Raw genomic sequence first — 23,981 nt, forward strand, 5'->3', positions numbered from 1 at the left:
GTAGCTGCAGGTTACTGAGGAACGGAGGAGAACCACACTGCACAGCTGCTATAAGTTTTATTTACACAGGAATTGGTACTAGTGGTTTTAAAGGACAGCTTGATCCTTCTATTTACAGTTATATACAGATTTATAGTTGAAAAGTAAGAAAACTGTACAAGATAACACAAAAATATAAGACAAATTGGATCCAATTAAAGTAGTGAATACATAAGTTAAGAAAAATTTGACATTTAAATTTCAATTTGTAATGTTATGAGTAGTATATATGTAGTTTTTAAACCAGATAGCAATGTAAGTTACACCACACTAAATCTTTACCCCAGTTATGTAGACTCTGCTTTTAAACACTAGACAACTGGAAGCCTCCTGCACTTAAAAATACATAATGGTAAATTTTGACTTGATTTCCACAGAGGGACCAGTTACAAAAACCCACATGTAAGGAATTTATTTACATTAAATATTAGCAAAAATGGACCAAGAAAGTGCAAGTGTTCCTCACCTGCAGTGCTATCCATTTTAAATTCCCATCCCCTACAATCAGAAGTTGTTGTACAGCATCTTTGAGAATAGGAAATGTTTGCAAATATCTGCCATGACACATACAATATGACCTCATGTCTCACAGTTAAAAGATGTTAAAGAATTAAGTTTCACTAAACCAAATGCTTTTTGGATTTCAGTATTGCACACTAATAAAAGACAGTATCAAGAGTGATTCTGTGTCTGCATTATTCCAAAGTGTTAAAAGTGGCTGCTCCTTTGACAACGCAAAGTCTGCAGATAACTCTGCCAGTTCCTAGCGTTCACCATTACATAAAAGTATCTCCTAGTTGGAAACGGCTCGGCAAAATAAAACAACTGGTGGCAAAACCCTTTCACAGAATACCTACTGCATTTCTAACAAGGCTCACAACCAATACACCAAAACTAATGCTTAACACCACTTGCTTTGAAAACTGTACACGCTGAAAATATTAGCCCTGATCTTACCACTGTTTAAAATTCAGATGATTTTTGCTCTAACAGGTTTGGGCACAATAATTCCACAGTTCCTGAGTTAATTACATTTGCCCAGACTGAAGAATGAAGCTGCAACTTAAAACAAAATAAACACAAGTAAATAAGACAACACCCATTCCCAAATTTTAACCATCTTGGAATATAAACATATTAAACAACCTTATTTGGTCCCCAATACTTTCAAATGATTAATTTTGGAGGTAATATTTGTGCCAAAGCATTTGGTTTGGATAGCAGTTTTGGGGCCTTAAGATTTAACATTTCCCTCATCCCCCCAAAAAAGTGCCTTTGTGGTATTCATAAAAAACGTTATGCCTCAAAATTTTTTTGAAGTACCAACAGAAGTTATTACAAATGTTTATTGCATTGAGCTGATTCTTTTAAAGTATTAAATATGAACTCCCCCACTTCTCCGTTTCATAGGTTTTAGTATTCTATCTGAAAACAAATCTTCCCACGACAAAAGCTAATACTGGCAAAAGGGTGAAGATTTCATCAGTTCATTACTCCACTGAGAACTGTGCCGGTTTTCCATCTCATTTTCACATTTTCTATAGTGCTTTTCCACATAGAAGTGATGTGAAAACTCTTATCATCAAGTGGTTATCCACATTTTCAATTGACCTCAACATTACGACAATTAGCTTTTCAGTGCTGGGCTATGGTTCTTGTCCCCTTCTTTGTTGTCCTTCATCAGTGAGGCAAACACCTGGAAAAGTAAGTTATTTAATGAATATTTAAAAAGCCAGTCTTATAAAACAGATCAATATTAACCACCACAATATTATCACGGAAATCGATTTCTAGAGTAAGACACCAGATAGGAAGTGCCCATTGCCCAGAAGTCAGACATACAGCACAGTCATTAGGAGAAGTGCCCCATAAATTCATGTGCGAACATGTCTGTTTTTATATATATATATACACACACACTTCCTCCAAGAAACTCACCTGTGCCCATTTTTTGTTACTATTCTGCATCTGAATAGCTGCAATACAACTAAAAAGCTTTTCTGATGTAATGTCTTCTGGAAGTTTTGTTAGAAACTGTGCTATATGAATAAAGTCCATCTGTAGGAGAATATCTTCATATAACCGAAGGATTCCTAACCCTGTCCTAAACAAAAATTCTTCTCCATCTCTACAGAAAACGTCCCAGACACGACAGGCCAGATCAAGTGGTAATGACTTGCTGTAGAGCGTAAAAATCCTACAATTGAGAAAAAAAGGCACAGTTATAACTTCAACCTATCTCAGAAAGAGCAAAACACAACCTCCTTTAAGTCTCAGTTACATTAGCTGAGAGTTAGCAGATGACAAATTATTTCATACATTCTTATTTTTTCCATTATTTCAAAGATCCACAAGTCCCCAATTCCTGAAGTCAGAACCCTACTCTGAAACCCATGTCTTTTCATGCTACAGGGAACCTTGAATTTGAAACCCATCTCCTTTAGAAAGCTCTGACTAGAGAAATTACAAACACCTTTACACTTAAACAGGGTAAAATAAATAAATAAGAACTTAACCCTTCCCATTCTTTAAGCCAGAGTTTAGCAGCTCTGTAATCATTTGTTTTCTAAACTAATCTAAATCATCTCAATAGGAGGCTACATCCCACTGATGTACTAATGAGAACTCAATAACTACATTTCCATGATACATTTTGAATTTCCACATTAAAAATTGCCAACATCTAAATACAGTTGGTGTTCTATTCTCACTGGGAAGAGCCCACTTGCACTTCTTACTGCAAAGTATATTTTTAAAAATTATACTCATTATACATGGCAGAGAGTTCAGCCTGCTGCATGTACCATATTGGAGAACCCCTCCCATAAATTTGTAGTGGTTCATTTGATACAAAGCATGGCGTTCTCTGTTTCCCCAGCATTCCTGCTGGGAAGTGATTCAGGAACCTCAGAACGCTCCTTACTGCAGACTACCACCACCTCTTCCACTCTCCTTTTACAAGAGGAACTCTTTCTACTTCAAGGCCATCTGTGGAACATGTGCAGGAATAACGGTGTTCATTTCTCATGGGTAATTGGAAGCAGAATATTCTAGCACTTCGTATAGCGGCACTATTTCCACAACATATATACCTCTCTCCATCTGCCTGAACTCTCAGGACTGCAGCACACTCCTGACTCAATGCTGCTGTTGTATAACCTGCTCCTGCTGAGACCGATAAGCTGCATCTTATAGCCAAAGTTCTTCATTCTCCAGTACTCAGATGACATGATGGTTTTTATATTATTTAATTCTACTCAATTCAATTTACTCTGTTGGAAACTTCTGACCTCTCTAATAATACTACAATGAAGTACTTTTTATCCACACACAAACGCTTATGAATGACATTCTGTACTTCAAGGATGCTGCACTTTGCTACAGGCACATAACATAGTTTGATACTCTCTGCTTTAGAACGTTCATTACTTCAAAATGTTCACTGTATTTCCAACCTTATCCCTTCCCAAACCAGGTCCTAAATTTTATCCTTCTCCTGCTTTGCAGTAGCTGATAATGTTCATTTCATCAAGTCACAATCAGTGTAGCAGCCTTCTCTTCCCTACTTATGTTACACACAGCTGTCTTATCTGCAGCAACAAGAAAATGAGACACAAGACACACAGGACTCTTGTGTGCCTCCTTTTCTATCTGAATAGATGTCGTTCCTAATCCCAGTTCATAAAATTTGAATCCTACCAGCGGAACTGCTGTTGCAGAAAACAGTTCACCACAACTTCACAAGACCTAGGAAGCTAAGGTACATAAGAACCTACTGAATGCTTTTTCTGTGCTGTATTTCTATTGCTGAAAAACCTATAACAAACTGGAAAGTGTTCCAATAGTTATAAAATTAGATTTGCTATGTTCTCTGAACTCACCAGTCTATCAAATATATGTCTGGAGTAAGACTGTATGATTTGAAATGAAGAAACAATTTGGGAAGATTTTCTTCAAAGAATACTTCAAAGGCTGCAAAGTATTTCAGCATCTGTAGAGACAGTAAAGCACCTCATAAGCAATCATTAAAAGAATGTTTAGTTGTAAAATAACAGAAACACTACCAAAAACTGAGTATGTCAACATAGCACAATGTGACTTCTTAGGATAAGTACGAGTATTAAACAGTAGGATGTGTTCTATGGATTAGTATCTGGTATTTTCAGTTTTGCAACTAGAGGTAAAAGTTCTCCATTATTCAACAGAACAAAAGGAAGTCACCAATAAATCAACTATGCTTCAAGTCAAAAGAATGTTATGGTTCAAAACCAGAAAACTGTGCATACCATGCTGTGATCCACACGGAAAAAGGCCAGCTGGCATGGCTTGTTTAGAAGGTTAGCAAAGGCAATGAAAGCATCTGCCTCTTCCAGATTGAGAATGAGCACAGCAGCAATGAAGGACATCCCTTGTACCTTCAAGTGGAAAAAGCATTGGGTAAATCTAGGTGAGTAGGTTCAGTACATCTTATATCTTTGGAAATGCAAATATTTACAGTCTGCAATACATAAAAAAACATTGCATAACACTTCCAGATGAACAGAAATAATATGGATAAATAATTTTTATGCATGCAGACAACTCTATTTTGGCAAGACATAGTGTGTTTCTTCAGATGGCAGTTTTGGGTGACTGATGGAAATTCTGGGAGGTCTCACGATCACAAGTCATTGGGACCTGGAATGTAAGAAATTTAAAACCACACAGGATGTACACAAAGCTCATAGAAGACAAAATTTTGCCTTAAGTTCATTGTTAAGCTATGGGAAAAGCAGACATGGAGAAAAACCTCACATATGGGACAGTTTAGACCCAGACAGATATGTTGGAATTGAGACAAAGTTCTGTTTCAGAACAGTCAATATATAGCTTTCCACTTGCCAAACAGTGTTTGTTCACATACATAAAAGCACTTTTAAGTGGTTAGCTACAATGCAAGTTTACATTTTTCCGCTATTACTCTCTCAAAAACACTTTAGCCTGCAGTAAAAGTGAAGAGCATTATTCTTGTAGTTGTTAACTGATGAACTGAATACTCATTATTGCAAGAAATAACAAATACTTATATATTATAAAAACAATTCTACCCATTTCGACTGCAACAATGTTTCAAATGCAACTTCTGCTGTCTCTAGGCATTTATGCATTAAAAAAAATGCACTTAGTATTTTAACCAACTAGGGAAAAAAGTTCCACAGCTTTCCATTTTTGCACAACAGATGGGTGTGGAAATAACATTAAATTTACTGCCATATTAACGTTAAAAGAAAAAAAAGTCTATAATCAGCAATATCCAGGCTAGCTGTGTTCCTAATGAAAAAGAGAAGACCTATCATGAAAAATTACTTCTTTTCCTTTTAAAACTCCACCCTGAGAACTCCAGAGTTTGTAATCTCACTTAAAGAGCACAGGAGGGTCTCTGAAAATGAGGTCACAGATGACAGTATTCAGGGCTGAAAAACATTTGAACATGAAAAACCAACTAGATATTGATGCAGAGTCCCAAGTATGTCTGATTTAGAGGAAAACACACCCTATGTAAAGTAATGTTTTGTTACTTGGATCAGACTTAAAAGTCTTCAAGGTCTTTTTAGCTGAGAATCAATTAGAGCTTGTGAAAGGTGTTCCTAGCTACTGCTAGAAAGAAAAAGGAAAAACGTATCTGTTTGTTATTTAACTGCTTCTGTAAGCTGACACCATTCAATGTTAGGTTTAGTTGGCTGGTTTGTGGGATTCTTGCCAATTTCTTATGGGTGGGTTTTGTTGGTGGTTTTGTGTTTGTGGCTTTTGTTTGTGGGTTGTTTTTTTTTTTTTTTTTTACACAGTAATGTTTGATGCAAACAATCTTATTTTTACTGTACTCAGCTGAAGCGATTAACTTTTGACAACACCAATAAGGATTTTCTGGAGTTCAGGACATGTGGTAGTGAAGCAGAGAGTGTGAGTGTGGAAATGGCAGCAGCAGGAGCAACACTAGGACAGAAGAGGCCGAAGTCTCACTGTAAGTCTGCTAGCATTTTGGGTTTTCCTGTATGTACTGTGGGTCTGTCAAAACTACAATGCCTTGTGAACACACTCATTTAAAATTTTCCATGCAAGCCAGATAATATACTCACCCCTGACATTCAGTACATTTTCAGCTATTTCATTGTCTCTAAGAATTACCATCACTGTAACTGCTATGAAATGAATAAATGCCAAAGTTGACTTTTTTAAGTGCCAGTAGTATAAAGTTTAGATAACCTACTTATTTAATACATTCTAATACATGACATCCTACGTTTATTTACATGTTATAAACATTTTATAGTAAATACTTACATATCCCACATCTGGTCTGTAACATGTATATGCTCCTAAAACGCTATGCAGGAGATCATGATAAGGACCACCCTAATACAAGGAGAGGGAGTAGACAGAGTTTTTTTCAAAATCACCTTATAAATATAGGAAGGCAACAAGCCACTGCTTTAAAAGACAAGTCAGCCAGTAAATTCTTGCTTTGTTCACATCTAGAATAGTACTAAGTTTTACTCTATGCATTACCATGTAAGGTTTTGAGATGTTAAAGGAAAGGTAACTGACCCATAATCCTATGAAATAATTCATCAGAAATCAGTACTTAATGGAAAATGAGGATATCTGCTACACATCCAGGGTTGGTTTTTCCTTTTCAGAAACAGTAGATGGTTTAATTCTTAATAACACAAGTTATTGTATTACAAGAGTGAATGCTATTTGATACACATGTGTATGCATATAGTCCATCTATATAAAAATCAAAAAGCCTGAAAATGTGTACTAAAACAAGATTTCAGTAGAAGCAGTGAGAATATTCTAATTTTGCATGTAATTTCATGAATATTAATAAGAACCACATGCATTTTTTCCAAGAGAAAGACAGTTATAATTCAAAGCGTCCCTACTTTATTCTCACCAAAAAAAAAAAAAAAAAATTACTATTTGCTGTTGTGTGTAGAAGAGAACTAATTCTACTTTTGTTGTTTTATACAAATAGTTTCTAAAAACTATTCCAATATTTAGCCAGCTAGGTTTCTTTTCTTGTTTAACTATTCAGAAGTTTACAGTTGTCATAACTTAAGTTACAGAAATCTCACCTTCTGGAAAATATACAGGGATGGAAATGTGCGTGATATATCCAACTTAATTAGCTCCAGACTGGCCTCACGATCAGCAACAGATGCACCCACATCTGCAAGCAAAACCAACACTTATTAAAACTGATAAATTTTACAGACTTCAGAATAAAACTGCCATAGGCACCTAAAGACTTTTAGGATCTAAGGAGAAGTTACCTAGTTCAAAAACTCTTGGAGTGCATTTCTACAGTGCTGTATGTCAAGAGCTGAAGCTGCCCATTGATACCTGGTGTAGGCCATCAGCTCCAGAAAGTGAGGGAAACAATCAGCAACTACTACCTGTCTACTCATTGTTTTGCAAGTCACCTTTATACCATTCAGACTTTAAAATAACAAGTTACCTTTTCCTTCTGTATCACGCACTGTCCAGGCCCAAACTGCATTCTCTAGAATTTGAACTTTGCCCAGCTCAGTCCTCAAACCCCTGTTTTCTTTCGTATCTTCTACTGTGACTTCAGTTACTGAGTCTGTGCAAGGGCACAGAGAGCACTGCTCTTGATCTAAATGTGAGCCAGTGACATCCCAATTCTCAAATTTTTCATTCCTAATCAGCTCATTTGGTGGCTTATTTCAACCAGCAGCATTGAAATATACTCTGTATTCTAGAAAAAATAAAAGGATTAATTATGTAATTATCACAAGAAGCTAGCACTTCTTCACCTGCAAAGTCAAGCAGATGACTTTCGAAGTCATGCTTTTCTCACGTCCTGCTTTTACTGAAGGTCACTAAACTATACAGAGCAACTTTACTGAAGTTTCCAGAATTGACCACACAGTTATGATCTGCAGAAGTTACATTACTTCTGAGCTCTCATTAGACTCAGACTTTTGTTGCATCCTTAGGAGGAGTGGCATTCCTCAAATGCAAGGAAAAAAGGCAACATTCACTGAAATTCAGCTGTCCCTTGAGTTATCTCTACCCTGTCCTCTACAAAGGGATATGATGCAAATGCTAGTGACAGCAAGGAGAAAAATACAGATGGCACTTGGCTCTTTCAGAGGGCTTAAACCAGTCAAGAGCCACCTGGGAAGTGGAAGATTGCAGAATCTGATGAATAGGCTAAACAGAACCTGCTCTGCTAAAGCCTGGAAAGCAGCATTTTTGTCCAGTCCTCCTAAAGCTAAGATAGTTACATTCAGGAGTGAGTGGGACTGTTGCAGGTTGTGTTAGGGGAATCTGGGAGAAAGAAGGTGATTTTTATTACAGAGAAAGAGCATAATCTAAAATAAAACGTTCAAGAACTGCTGCTACCCTGCTTTCTCTCTCAAAAGGAACAGGTATTATATTGGTTAATTTGGGATAGTATCCATTTAGTATATTCACAAGGAAGATTATAATCTACAGTACAGAGCATAAGAAACTCTGGATTTATGCAAGAAATTCAGTTCAACTCCAAAAGAGAAGTTGCTGGGAGTCTTCTGAACAGAACTGACAGATAACACATCTTTTGCTGAATGTCTTGTCTTCAAGACACAAAAACGTATTTTTTATGCTTTAATCTTTATCTGCCAAAAGAGTGTGTTAAAGATATTTGAACAGGAAAAACCTTCAGAATGACTCAAATATGTTAAATGAGGCTGAAATAATTGATCTTCCAGATTTTGCTACCAAAGATCAGTAAAAAGCACAGTGAGCTGGGTTGCTTTTCAACCAGAGATGAAAATCCTATTACTCTAAGTTTTCCCTTATTACTACATTTCCCAGAACATCTGACATAATCAAATTGAACCCTTCCACTTTTCATTCCCATCCAGAACTACTACCTTTCCAAAATAAACAGATTACCTAAGCCTTCCCCCACGCTCAGCCACAACAGAAAAAACAACCCACCACCCCACAAACCAAGGGGGACTGCAAGTGTGTTTTCCAAGGAAAAGCATATTTACAGTCTCATACACACACAGTTTTTTTAATACAAGTTTCAGAAGAGTCACAGAAGTTGCCTAAAGAAGACCTGAATAATTTACAGTTAAAGTGGCAAACTAATCAGGACAGGCTACGGCAAGTGCAAACAAAAAAGCATGGTTTGCATTACAATGACGTTTTCTTTCCCAAAAAATAGACAAGCTCAAAAAAAAAAAAAAAAATATATATATATATATATATATACACATATAGCAGCTGGTGCTGACAGTATAACATAAGACAGCATTTTAAAAATTAACTGTTAATAGCACAAGGAGTTAATGTTTATAACAAGGATTTCTGTACCATTAAAAACATCATTGATGTTATTTTTAACAGAGAGAATAGCCACAGGAGACAGCAATATGCCAGTGATAAACCACCGTTATACATACAAGTGTGCTAACATCCCCACTTAATTGATCATGGTTGCTCACATAGCCTTTCCTCCAGGGAAACCCAAGTGGGATCCAAAATGTGTACTATGTTATATGTTCTTCACCTTTCAGTTCCACAATAAAAAAACAGAGAATATTATTTTTCTTTTCTAAAATTGTGGAACTGATATCAACGTAAGAATTATCTAAGCAGAGTTAAGCAACAACACATACTGTAATTTAATTTTCCATTTCTTCTTTTGTATTTGATCTAAAATTTTCAGAAGAGTTTAGTCCTGGCATTTCAGGAATTCAGAGGAAAACACATTCATCTGAAAGTGAACTAGCACATGCAATATTTCAAGGCATCTTTCATTGATATAGTAAATACTGTTAAGCTACTCACTCACTGACTTGTTATAAGAAAACAAACATTTAAGTAGGGAATGCCCCAGAGCTCTTTTAACCAGTATTCCTAATGCTGCAATTGCAGCTGAACTTGTGAGACTTTCTGGGTTTGTAACAGTGAATAGGAAGCTGTCAAGCATTCAGGAGATCTCACCTTCTATGTCATTCTCAGAACTTGTCTCACTGAAGCTTTTCCAGCGTTCCTTAGCTCTTGACAAGAAGATTTCATAAAGTTCTGCAAGAAAACAAAACCAAAGGAACGGATAAGAAAAGCACCCATGCAAAACAAAAGCACACAAAGTATTCTTGGCTTTGATTTTATTGCTTGGTTTCATCTGAACCACAGAGGGCGGGGGGAGAATCTATTAGATGGTCACCCCTAACCACTGGAGTGCCACTATGTCCAGTTTTACAGTGTGCACTGTATTTTGCTTTCTTCTATGGTGAACAGGCAAATTACAAGAGGGAAATCATGTCTTAAATAATTCAGATGTTTTTGTGAATAGGTTGGAACACTTCAAGTTCATCAAAATAATTAGTTATGATATAAAGTAATTCCCCTTTCCATCTCCTTAAGAAAACAAAGCTACAAATTCTCAATATTAAATATAAAAAATATTTTTGGGGGGGAGCGTCACCTTAATGGTTACGAGACTGAAATGTTTTTGTAAGCAGGTTTGGATAGTTTCCATAATCTACGAGGATATAATGTCCAATGGTTTAAAAAATAAACAAAAAAAAAGCCAGTATACTCTCATTTATATGTTTTTAACAAAGGTTTAAGTTTTTCTTTTAAAATAACCAACTTAATTTTGCATTAAGATGAGATCTGTTAATGCATACCAGGAGTGATATTTAATTCGTTTCCCACAGCCAGACTCCAAACCTTGCCACGTACACTTGGGGGTAATCCCTGCCACCACAGCTCTCTAACTCTTCGGGTAGCACGCCTGAAACAGGAAAAAAAGCACATTTCATATTGCTCTGTAATGACCTCTCACTATATCATGGCAACAAAAACTGACTTCTTGACAAAAAAGAAAGGAAAAGGAAAATAAGGTATGTGGTTCCTCTGTTTCCAAAGGAGAAACACACCAGCCTTGCCTCATTTACACAACAGAATTTTACTTACATGCCTTCCCAGTTAGGTAGTATTTCATTGACCCAGATCACCATAGCACTAGCGATATTCTCTTCTTGCTTGAAACGCTCTCTCATTATTTTTTTCCTTTTATGTGCTTCTTTAATTTCTGTTAAGCATAACATGTTAATAATTCCGTATTAGTGTATATAAAGTATTGGGTAAATATTTCAGCTATTATCTAATTATTTAGATGATGCCTGAAAGATATCAAGGGTAAATTACAGTTGTGCAGGAACTAGCAGGTACTATTTTCTGTTGATTGTAGGTGTATTTCACAGGATTTTTTTTAAATTTAGGCTATCTTTAAGTTATTCAAATACACAGCAATTTCAACAAGCAAAAATCTGGCTAGAAAACTCTTGGCACTCTTTTCTGCAGTACACAGAATGACTAAAAAGCAAGCACATCATTAGCAATGTTTTTCCTGCAATGAATTTCACAGCATGTTCTACCAAAACCTTACTTATTAGACTAATCAGGAATTCTTATAGATCAAATTATTATATAGAAGTGCGATTCTACACCCATTTTAAAAATTATTAAAATTTTAATGAATTTTCCATCTAAAAGGATTATATATTTTCTTTTCTGGAAAGAGGACCTGAGTATCTGAGACAAAGCCTCAATGCTGAACAGGAGAAAAGTATGCTGCTTTCCTGTTAGAAGAGGATCATTTATAGATTCCTCTTATTAAAAATGCTAAAAGAAAGACGGAGCAGTGCTATCTTGACATCACTAAGAACCACTGTGAAACTGCAAGGCATTTTCTATTTATGGATGCATTAGACACATCAATAGAGTAAACATGCCATCCCTGGTAAACTCATACAGCTGACCAGCTTCATTAAGTTTTTACTGAAGCTTTGTGTGTAGCAATAGTTAATTTAATAAATACTAAGGCACACATACTAACACACCACACATGGCTGACCCTCCAAAGGTGCAGTTAAGAGACCACGGGCCACAGATCACACCTTGTAAGATGCACAACACAAGAGTGAAGTGAGTTGTCAAATGCCTGAAATTCTTATTACATCTTTCAGAGTGAGTTACCACAGATCCATAGAGGCTCAATCAATACAGAAGCTTGTAACTCTGACAACAGCCCAAGTACAACATGCAGCACGGATTCTTAAAATAGCTTATTCCCTGGATACTAGGCACAAGAATACGGAAGTCCCTTCAACAAACTATTCAAAGACCTACACAGTACCAGATGCTATAGGTATGTTTAATTAAAAAAAAAAAAATAAAGGAGATCTATCAGGAGTAAGATGGTTCACACAAGTATGGCTGGTTGGAAACAAAACAAAGTTTTAATCTGTCTTCACACTGGAATTTATCTCAAATTCCTGAAAAAAAAAAAAAAAAAACATCTTTAGGTAGTCAGCTTTATTATACTTGGGCTCTCAGTGGCAACTGCAGCAACACAGCTTGAAAAAGAGTCCAAGTACACAGAAAGTTTCTAGCTGATCACATTACACAAGTATTTAAAAAAACATCGTCAAGTTTCTACTTAAAAATTAAAGAAAAGGTTAAACTGACTTCTGAACCTAGTTGTGTTCACTCTAGTGGAATAAGAAAACAATTTGATAACTGAGTTGTGTTACTGTGTGCACATGTGTACTAGAAAATAACCTAGATATTAAACAAGGTTGTTGTTGACTGTACCTACTAGCCTAGAAGCCAGGAATTACTTTATTTTTGCTGTACAGTTAACATACCTCTTTTTTTTGCCTCTGCCACCATCTCATCATATTCTTGTCGGTGACGTAAAGCCTCCTCCACTGATTTGGCAGGAAGATTTCTGAAAACAAGTTGTTCCTGAATTCAATACATACAAATGACATTCTGAACCACTTCAAAACAGGCTTTAATTTGGCTTCTAAGGTGAACTCTGGGCTTGTCACACTACCAGTGTTTCAGTAACAGCAGTAGAAGACTGACTCATTCAAACCTACCAGATGTTTACTACTTCTGTTTCAGTTCTCCTACAGCTTTCAAAGCAGGGTTATTAGATTGGCTGAAAAGCTGGAACGATGTTCAAATGAAGTTTGCATGAAGTAACAAAATGGAAATACTGATCTTCTATCCAGATATTTATTCCAATGCATTTCTGCACAGGCAAATTTTAATCATTAAATATACCTGCATACTGATACTCCATTTGTTCATCTGAAATATATGATGATGTATTTTTAATGAAAGGTAAAGGTTTTTACTCATTACAGTTAGCCCTTTAAAGCCTTCCTAAGAGAAGATAGATTTGCCAAAGGAAGAAAGGGTAGATTCCCTATTAATGTCAAAGCTAAAGCTAAAGAATCTTACTGCAGAACTACAAGTTCACCAGCTTAAAATGTGTTTGTTTTTTGGCTGCATAGTGATCCCCTAATTGTCAAACACACACTTCCTTTTGACCAAGCAGACTAATTCCAAAGCAAATCTAAACACAATGTTTGGTCTCAGTCTCTTACCTCATCCCTAGTCTACTTTGGTTCAAAATAAACAGACAACAGTTTTGTCATTTTAATATGAAAAAAAAAAAACCAAAAAACCAACAACCACAAACCAGCTTTCCATCTCCTCTTGCACAAGCAGGAAAAAAAACCCAACAACAACAAAAAAACCCACCACAACAAAACAAAACAACACACACAAAAAAAACCCCAAAAGAACAAAAAACCAAAACTGTATTAATACTTCAAATGGAAGAGAGAACAGTATATATTTTCAAAGGATGAGACTGTGGCAATACATTGCACTGGCACTCCAATTTGAAACAAGTAGAAGTGTCATTTGTAAAAATACATTTATGTTAGTTTGTAAATTGTGATATTTTGAAAGTACAGAAAAGCATCAGCAAACCAGTTACTGCATATCTGACTATCCACCCTACAGTAAAAGAAATAATGTATTTTTTCAAAAATAATAATAGCAATCCATAGCTTCATTGGATATATTTCCATCTCAGCATGGAATGAGCTTATATACCACTACAGAGAGTATCAAAGGAAACATGTTCTACATGTTCTATTTTAGATTTCCCAATTCAAACTGCTTATAGCAAACATTTAACAGTGCCATCACAAGCTTTCTCACGGTAAAATATGAAAGCTTTGCTCCCTTTGCTTTCCTCACAGCACAGCACGCATTCCTAGTCAGCAGGTCCTCCTCATTCCTTCAAGTTGCTAAGACTGTACAGCTAAAAATACCGACCAATTTATTACCCATTTTTCATTACTATTCTTATCTGTACTTAATGCTGTTTTTGTTGCATCTTCTGCTGTTGTCTTGCCTTCAGCTGTAGTTTTAAGGAGCCACAAAAACAACTGAAACAGGGGCAAGGAACAGTTTCAGTGAACACGATCATCTTGCTGCCAACAAAGACTTCAACTGTAGTTGCCAGACACAAAATGAGCATTCAGCACTAGTGACAGGAAGGTATTTCTTGTGTTTCAAAGACAGTTCCCACTCCTGCAGCTACCTACCTAATACTTTTTTTCCTTTTTTAAAAACACTCTTCTGGTGAGGCAAGTCCAGGTTTACTGAAGTGACAACTGCCACTGTCTTCCCACCTGGTCTAGGAAATTAAGTTTCCAGAATGGGTTTAAGGAGGAGGAGTGCACATTGAGAGGGCAGTGAAGAAATCCATAAAAGTCTTTGCGAATTTTCCTGATTGAGGATGCCCACAGCACTGTCACAGGCAGCTGAGATATACAGTAGGTAACAGAATGGTGGCCTCATTACAGTGAGAAATAATTCCTCATATAGACTATAGACCTCCTGGAGGTTTTTGTTAGTCTATTATCTGGGATGGAATAATACAATGATAGTTTCAGGTAAGACTTGAGAAGCTTAGCTCATCAAAAGCATATATAACAAATTCAGTCATCATCAGTTCCACAGCAGATTTGTACTTACGCTGGTCGATCCTCCAGAATCAAAGCAGTAGTCGAGAGTGGTTCAAATTCAATATTTTTACGTCTTGCTGATGGGGGTGGAGGTTTATACATTCTTCCTGTCCGTGCTTCATATTCCTAAATAACATTATTGATAAAAATTCAACCTCAGATTTCAACCTCACTTCTAGTTACTAAGTATAATATTACCTGTTTAACTTATTAAATAATGTTAAAATATATAATATTCAATAATTTAAGACAGCAAGGAGCTAACAAGTTGTAATTGTTTATAGAAAAACTGCAGGTTTCCAAGACTGCTAAGTAAAGATGAATGAGAAAGCAGTTTTTTGTGTCAACTTAATCTTTGATCTATTCTAGTTCAGCATTACTACTGAGCATCCAGTGATCAGTTACAATGAGGAAGCCTACATAATCTTCCTGAACTAATTAGTACACAAGTATATTTAAGTAATCTGAAGTTCACAAAACAAACAAACCACCACACACCTCACACAACAAACACCAAAAACCACTAACCAAGAACACGTGTCTCTTTCCATTTCTTTCCCTTTGATTCTATAATAGTCACGTTAAGATCCGGTGCCTCTCAGGTTTCTGAAGCCTTTAGGAAGACCATCAAACTCACATTATCCAGACCTACCTACACTATACTCAGTGACAATGTAACAGTATTTATAATTAAAAGTCTGTTTCACATCATTTCTTTCTCAGAGGTTAAAACACGCAGTCTCCTTAGGAAAAAATATTTAGAGCCTCCAGTACACAGAAGATTCTGAGAAAGAAAGAATCCCATTCCTTTTTCAACAGAGCAACTCAACAAAACAGAAATATGAGACAGTCTTTAGCAAAAGGCTAGACAGAGCCAGGTGAAACTTCAAATCTCATGTTTCCTCTCTTTTAGCCTCGGTAAATAAAAATTTACTGCCAAGTTACTAGGAAACCCATTCTTACAATCCAGCAAAGCTTCAAAGGTTATCTGTGAGAAGACTTTCCACTTACTCCCAACCAAGTGAGCTTATGGGTTCACACTCTCCTTAGGCATGAAGGCCAATACTAGTTTCTCTGCAAGTCTTCCACATGCTGAATTTCAAACATAGAATACTAAGAGCTGAAAAGTAATATTTTTTAAGAGAAGAAATTCAAGATATTTTAGTAATGTACTTTCACAGATCACACAGCTCTATTCTTAAGCACAGCCAAGTGAGCTCTAACTTGTCCAAGCTTTTTTGTTAATCTAAAGGCAGTTTGTTCATGTACATCCGTAGCTTTAATAATTGTGTAAGTAAGTTCAGTCTCAGATTAATCACAATATCTTACGTATAAGTCACCAAAAATAAAAATAATTATCATGTATCTTCCCAAACAAACTAGTCTTCTCTAGAAACTGTTCCCAAATGACTCTCACACCTAATACACAGCTTCTTGTGCACATTAGTTCTCCCAGGGAGAAAGAGGGCTTTACATATTCTGTGTTCATTAGTAGCATCACAGAAACAGAGTTGACAACTCTAAAGCTATTATATAGCTTAAAAGTTCAGTACACAGTAAGTCCACAAAGTCAAATGGGAAAAGACCTCTCAAACATGACAATGCAGCCTCAGATTTCTAGAGAAGGCACAAAGTGTTTGCCCAACACTAAGGTTGCTAAAAGCTTTCTGCTCCACAGCCTCCTTACCCTGCCCATTTCGATGATCTCTAACAAAATTTCTGTTCTTCCACATAGGGCATAACACATTAAGTGATCTGAAAAGTATAATCTCAATGATGCCATGTTAATCTCAACTCAAGGGGAAGTTATCATAGAAAATCACTGAGGTTAGAAGAGACCTCTGGAGATCACCTAGTCCAGCCTCCCTGCTTGAAGCAACATCATACAGCAGGTTGCCCAGGACCTTGTTCAGCACAATTTTGAGTATCACCAAGGATGGAGATTACACTCTTGCTAGGCAGAGGCTACAGCAACTGGTATGCCCAAGTGGTTTCCCATCCAAGTACTAACCAGACCCAACCTTTTACCTTCACAGCTCAGAGATCAGGTGTCATCACAACACTAAGGGCATACACATTATATGCCTCTATACATATTTTCAGGTCCTGAGAAGTTATCTGGACTTCTTGCCCTTCTCTAGTTTGTGGGAGTCAGAACAACAGTTTAGCTCATGAGAAAAGGTGACTGCACCTCCACAAAACAAGGCAAAGAATAGTTTTGAAATATTTTCAGTATCTGTTGAAGTGACTCCCACCTCCACCCCAGCTATCCTTCCAGCCATCCACCCCTTTAACTGCTGTATCTTACTCTACCCTGTGGCTGTGTACTAAACATCTCATTTTGTTAGTACCCTGAAAAGTCACACATTCCCACTAAATCCCTAATGCTTTGTAAACACAATGACTTTTAAATTACTAGCCAACAGTTCTTAAATACAACTTAGTTCTAAAATACTTCCAAGTCTAGCCAAGAAGAGTAGTTACAAAAATTGCCTAGAACATATTCCTCTCCTGAAGGGTAATACCCAAGACAACTTTTGATCAAAAATAATATGCATCCAACATAATTTGGCACATTCAAACAAGTATCTTGAACATCTGGACATACAGGATTGATAGAGTCCTGTTGTAATTCACAAAGGCATGAGAAAAAAACAAATTGGAAACTAACATTCACTGTATGAATGAGTATACACATTAAGTGTAAAATTATTTCAACCACCTGAAACTATAGAAACATTATAGGCATTTCTGCTATGCTTTATACCTCAGGCTAACCCAGTGTGTTCTGAAGTTAGGAATGCATCCTCTGGTAGCATTCAGGCTGCAAGTACCACAGCAAGGTCACCTCTCATATTCTTGGTACAAGTTCTGATTTACTTTCACACTTTCCAATACTTTGTAATAGAAGCCACAAAATCAAGTTCATTTAGTGGTCAGAGATTAGGAAGCTCAAATGGTACCAACCTTTTCAACATTCCTACATACCTAACTTGCATGAAAGTTAAATTAAAAAAGCATTGCAAGATGGATGTTAGAAACGAAACTACTCTCACCTTTTTATTACAAGCAACACATTTGAATAATGCTAGTGCTTCTGGCTATTGTACATGCTAGGAACTGATATACTATTTCCAAGGCAACAAAGAAAGGGATTTTCACAAAAGGCAGAACTCATCACCCAACTGTGTTTCTGGAACTACCCTTCATAAACAGTTGGTTTTTGCAAGAAAAGAACACATGCACAGAGAGGGAAAACACTAAGTGTTACTAGAAAGAGTCAAAGCAGAGACCAAAATAGCTTCAAGCTCAAACTGTCATAGCTGCACATTCCTCAGGATGAAATACAGTCCAAAGTATCAGAACTTTCTAATAGAAGATGCTTCTTCTTCAAGAAGCCCGTGCTCTAGGAAACTTACTTGAAGGTGAGATCCCGGAACCATCAGACATGCACCAAACTCACTCATTTGTGCAACTAAAATATCTTCTTTTTTTGTGGAATATTTTGTATTACTAGAAGCAAAGAATCCCATAGCCTTAACAATGCTTTTGATACAGAATCTAAAATTCTTCGCACAGGATAAAAAGCTTCTGCTGACATAGAATTTCACTTCAAAAGATGTGAGCTAATACTCTTCTTTAAAAGGTAAAAATACAGTTTAAAGTTAAATGTCTTGTCAAATGCTTAACATACAAGGTATATGCCAGAGCACAGAATTGTTGAAAACTAAGATTCAAGACTATGTAAGACTTGCTTATGGGGAAGAAAAAAACAAAACAAAAGAAAAAGTGTCACACATATGGTTTCAGTAGTTTAAGGAATGATGTTAAAAATATTGTTATTGCAGCATTAAAAGATACAGAACACAATCCCAAAATAGATAAAGAAAAACAAATCTCAGCTTTAATACAAAGTAAGTATAATTCTCTCCTTATTAAAGCTGGAACTGCATCGTCTAATCTACTGCCACTAATAAACCTGTTAACAGGCCAAAAGCACGTTTTTCCCAAAAAACACAGTGACAATATATTTACAAGCACTTTAATATACGGAAGGATTTGTATTTCCTGTATTTATTCCTACAGAAATATAGATAAACATATTAACCTTCAGACAAGTAACACATGAATGGGGCTGGGGAAAAAACGTCTTTTATAACTTATTTTAATAAAGAAATAAAACTGGCATACACACAAACTATTCTGGTGTTTTAAACAAAAGAAAAATAATAAGCCTGCACAGGTCTTTATTGCCTGCACCTTTTTGATATCTACATTGAAAACATAAAAAACTGAAGTTTCTTTCATCCTGCTTCAGTAGAACCATATAGGACAGCTAGAGCACTCTGGGCTATTTTGAATCTCTCTGAGCAGTACTGGATTACACTGTGTAACATACACCATAATTGCGCATCGCTGCTTCTTCCAGCATCTAAGCAAACTAACTTACAGAAAAGAAAACCAGCTGCATCGCAGCATTCCAAAAGCATTAGTTGACCCCAAGGAGGGCATACTAGTGGGTATAGAGTATGTAGCCAAGTGTGCACATAATGATTCAATTTTAGAAGATAAACTTGCATCTACAGTCCCCAAACCATACAGCTTTAAAGCAATAAATAGTGACAATGGAATTTTACATGCATCTTGCTGGGATAAATTTTAATCTATCTAGGATCCAACAACGATAGCTGAACTCCTGGAAATGAGCGATAAAAGCCTTGGATTACAAGGATTGTGAGAGTACCCATAGTCCTGAAAGTAGCAATAATACAGATTAAGCACCCCAGACCCAATTATGTTTTATGTATGCTGGAGAAGAAAATGACCCAATAGGCAACATTGAATTAACTTTCACTACCTTAAGGATTGCCTTTATTTCCAGTATGTCAAGGCTTACGAATACTCCTATTAAACAAAGCATACACCCTGTATATTACTGTTTCTCTTCACACGCTTTACTACCCCCAAATTCTAAACCTGATACTGAAACAGATTTTGTTCAAGCAATCATGACTGCTGTCAAGGAAACAACGGAGTGACGTATAATCTGCAAGTTGTTTTAAACCTCTGTCTACACACATGTGCAACTCTAGAGCAGATGGCGGTCTAAAAACATCTATATGATTATTCTCAGTGTTGTAGAGCTAACTAGAAATATCAGAGATATCATCTCCCTTCATTTCAAGCACAGTTGATCATGCAAGAATGGAAACATTAATATAATTGCTTAGGAAGGTACCCATCTAAATCACTTCAATAAAAAGTAAGAAAATTTATGTAAGAAGGATTTCTGCTAATGCGTAAGGATTCACTCCAGTGTCATCATGTGTCCCCTTCAGGTTAAATGTTAAAATTGCTGAGCTAGAACTGGTTACAAGGTGATTAAAAATGAAGTGTTTATAGCAATAGTAAGTGCCACTGAAAAATTCTGTGAGTCACACACTATACATTTTCCCAGAACTAAGAATGCCAAATGCTATAAGGACAGACAGAACAGTAATTTCTTTCCTAACTTGCCGGTGATATAGGAAGAACCTATATTGAAGGAGGAAAAAATACTAATCTTCACATAGTACAAGAGAACAACCAAACAGAGAGTGAAGAGTTTCTAGGTCAACCTTCAAAAGTAACATCATCCATCTTAAGATGTTCATTTACTTTATTTTTTCCTCAACTGGGCGTTTAACAAGTTGCATCAAGTTTCATCTTTTGTTTATTACAAAACAGCAATAAAGAAGAGCTGAGAGTGGCTGGACCATGTAACATGAACCACAGGCATCACATACAGCTAGCAGTCACATTACTGCTTTACTTCACAAAGCCAGAGTAACAGACCCACAGAACTAAAAAGCTAAACTTGTACTATTCCTGTTCAACACAGGAATATTCCTGTTCAACATTAAAAGTTTTCAAAGTAACAGGCATGTGCATTGGGCCAATTCCAGAAGGATACCAGCCACAGCAATTAGAAGACATAACAGCATCTAACAAGTCTCAGTAGCTATGCATTTCTAGGTTTCCAATTTTACATTAGAAATAGAGACTAAAAGCCTCTGGAGTTCTAAAGTGCCACTGTTAATAGCTTGCGTGACTTGGGGGAAAGAAAAGATTCTAGGATATCAGTTTTCAAAGCTAATACAAGATGTTCAAAAATATTACAAATTAAGCCTTTTAACAACTTTTACCATTAAGCCAGTTGGTACAGCAAACATAGAAAGTAGATTAACGTCAAGCTCTAGCATTACCTATTTCCTGCTATTCAAGAACATGCAACACAAACAATAATACTCTATCACTTTAAATTGTTAGTGAGACTCATGTGCAAGGTTTATTTATTTATTTTACTAATGGTATCTAATGAGTTGATGGTTAGTGCCATAAAATATTCATGCTAATGTGAAAATGTGATGTTTGTTCTATTTTAATGAGTGCTACATAGTCCCATGCATGGCATTGAATACAACTAGAAAAAAAATATATTAAATTTCATACCCCTGTGTTTAATAGACTGAGAGCAGATATTGACGCAACACTGCCAGAACTGTCATCCTAATGAGAGAAACAGAAGTAAAGCCTTAGTGAATATGACAGAAAAGACCATTACAATACAGCAACATGCAAGCCAAAATTTCAATTCATATGTAGAGTATTTATACTCTGTGTTTGAAGAAACATAGATGTGGCTGCTCCTCCTTCTCCAGCTCTCAAAACATACAAAAACACATACAAAGACTTCCCCCTTGTGCAAGATGTGTATAGACATCTATTGGACTATTTTTCCGGTTTAACTGAAGCTGTGTATTTTCTACAGTCGGCACCTCTGCCCGAAAGGAGATCTTTTACTGTGGCACTTCAAGTGCGTGACGGATGGCGTTCCCTGATACACTGTCTCTCCCTAGTCTAGATCACCCATAAAAATTAAACTTACTTAGACACCGGCCTTGGAAGATAAACTGTTAAAAAGAAAAGAACAAAACATTTTCTATAGGCTGACACAAGAAAACAGAAACTGTTTGCTCTGAAAATTAATCTTGAAGACCTTGCTTTCATTTCTCATGGAAAAGCCAAACAGAAAGATGGGAAAGGGGGGAAGGAAAAAAAAAAAAAGCCATTGCTTTTACGCATCACATTATAGCACCTGGAAGAAGGAAAATTATCATACCTTCAACATCATTTCTGAACACATCTGCAGTGTTCTTGTACCATGCATAGCCCAGACTAATAAAAAGCATTTTAAAGGCTTTCTTCTCCCTTGCTGTTTTCTCCTTTTCAGCACTGAAGTACCACACCAGTCTCACAAGGATAAAAGCTACATTAAAACAAAACCAAACAAACAAAAAAACCCCACCACCACCCACACACAAGAACCCACCTAGCACAGGAAACACACACACCAAAAAAAAAACCCCCCCACACACCACAACTTTTAAAAAGTCCACAAAAGACAGCATCTTTACTACACAAGTCTTTTTGCTAAATCCTACCCTTTTGGAATTTCATACAGCCTACCTAGATTATGATTTTGCTATCACAGCACCTCAAGCTCAGTAGCATAAGTCTGCTTAACCTGCAGAAGCTCGCTTCTTAAGAGAAGAAAAACCCATTATTTTTATCTGTGTCACCCTCTGCTATCCCTAAGTAAGTACCTGCTTAAGAATCACTCCTGTGAAAAAGCATCTAGCACTGTATTTACCTACTTCCTTCACGTATTCAGTACCTAGATTTGTTGACAACCATGCCATATTCACTTTGCAAGCACTGTTAAACTGAAACACAGATTGCAGGGAAGAGTTAATATTGCAAGTTAGGTCTGTGTCATATGAAAACTGATTCAAAATGCATCTGTTCCTCTGAAGAGAAACCTCCAACAACTCTTATCCCTGAGAGACCATGGGAGTTCTCCTGATTCAGTGAATGCAATTTTTCCATTAGATCTCAGGCTGGAGATAATGACATCGGAAAAATATGCAAGTGAAGACACTGAGTTTTTTGGCCCTGAAGTACAATTTGGGTTGTTTTTTGTTGTTGGTTTTGTGTTCTTCCCCCACCTCCAATTTCAGAGCCACCCAAAAATATTTTCAGAGGTTAGTTGTAGGACAGTGACCTAGTCACCATAATCAGACTTAGTATTTAATGGAGTGTTTAAAATGAATACCTTCCATTTTGTACACAAGGTGACAGCTTCTGGAAAAGATGGCTACACTTCTGAATAAGCAATCATTTCTAAATCACTGCAGGCTTTTCATGGTGTGTCAGATTTAAATAAAAAGCAAGCTTCTTCCTGCTCATTTAAGGCTGTCGCTAACAGTACTTTGTTAAAAATGCTGATGAAGTGAATTTGATGTTTTACTTTTGTTTATCTTGCAATGTGTATTTCCATTTTTTGAGTTTACCTTAATTCGGGCATATTAGGAAAAAAAAATGGCCATACTTCTTTAAACAAATCAAAAGTATCAAAAAGTGCTTTAATAAAACCCAAGAGCTAAACTTAATGACTTGATATCCAGAATAATTTTGATCATAAAGTTCTTTTCTTTAATCATGAGCAAGAAAAAAATGAAATCAAGCTTGCGTTTTTGAACAAAACTTGTACTCCAGTCAATACACACCAAAATGTTACGCATCAGCCCACAAGTCGTTTTCTGCTTTAAATGCTTCTGTATTAAAATATTTCAGCAGTCTAATTTAAAGCAGATCTCTGTACAGAACAAAAAGAATTTACCAGACTGATCATTAATGAACACATACAGTGTTATTAGCTGCAGTTCATGAAAGAAGGCACACTTCCTAAAACCAAACACATTTCACATTTGCAGTCCTAAGGAGTTGCTATTTTCCCTTTTTAAAGAACAGCGAAGGAAGGAAGCCCAAAGGAGGGAGATGTCCAGCAAAAGAGTTGGCCTCAATCACATCCTGCCTGGGCAGCTCTAAATCCGCAGAGAGCCGAGCGTGCCAGCAGCTGCAAGCGGGGAGATGCTGCTGCCAAGAGCTTTCAACCCCTGACCCAGTTCGAGCTGGAGCATCTCGGGCCAGGCG

At 36.5% G+C, this 23,981-nt stretch overlaps 1 protein-coding gene across 2 annotated transcripts in view; it reads right to left on the reverse strand.

The window, feature by feature from the left end:
- Window positions 1-38: 38 nt before the first annotated feature.
- The window catches only part of TBC1D12 (TBC1 domain family member 12), a 45,417-nt gene continuing 21,474 nt past the window's right edge, over window positions 39-23,981 (reverse strand). The window contains exons 3-14 of one of the 2 annotated variants that reach the window (XM_082054874.1): window positions 21,438-21,494; window positions 14,956-15,071; window positions 12,759-12,841; window positions 11,023-11,140; window positions 10,734-10,840; window positions 10,045-10,125; window positions 7,158-7,252; window positions 6,361-6,432; window positions 4,326-4,454; window positions 3,921-4,030; window positions 1,978-2,236; window positions 39-1,735 (exon numbers count right to left, since the gene is read on the reverse strand). In XM_082054874.1, coding sequence (XP_081911000.1) covers window positions 1,667-1,735; window positions 1,978-2,236; window positions 3,921-4,030; window positions 4,326-4,454; window positions 6,361-6,432; window positions 7,158-7,252; window positions 10,045-10,125; window positions 10,734-10,840; window positions 11,023-11,140; window positions 12,759-12,841; window positions 14,956-15,071; window positions 21,438-21,494 — 1,296 coding nt within the window. In that variant the 3' untranslated portion in view covers window positions 39-1,666. The remainder of the gene's footprint in view (window positions 1,736-1,977; window positions 2,237-3,920; window positions 4,031-4,325; window positions 4,455-6,360; window positions 6,433-7,157; window positions 7,253-10,044; window positions 10,126-10,733; window positions 10,841-11,022; window positions 11,141-12,758; window positions 12,842-14,955; window positions 15,072-21,437; window positions 21,495-23,981) is intronic. The other variant, XM_082054873.1, reaches the window with a different exon arrangement.

This window comes from Streptopelia decaocto (genome assembly GCF_964273445.1).
Source record: "Streptopelia decaocto genome assembly, chromosome: 5".
NCBI classification, from domain to species: domain Eukaryota; kingdom Metazoa; phylum Chordata; class Aves; order Columbiformes; family Columbidae; genus Streptopelia; species Streptopelia decaocto.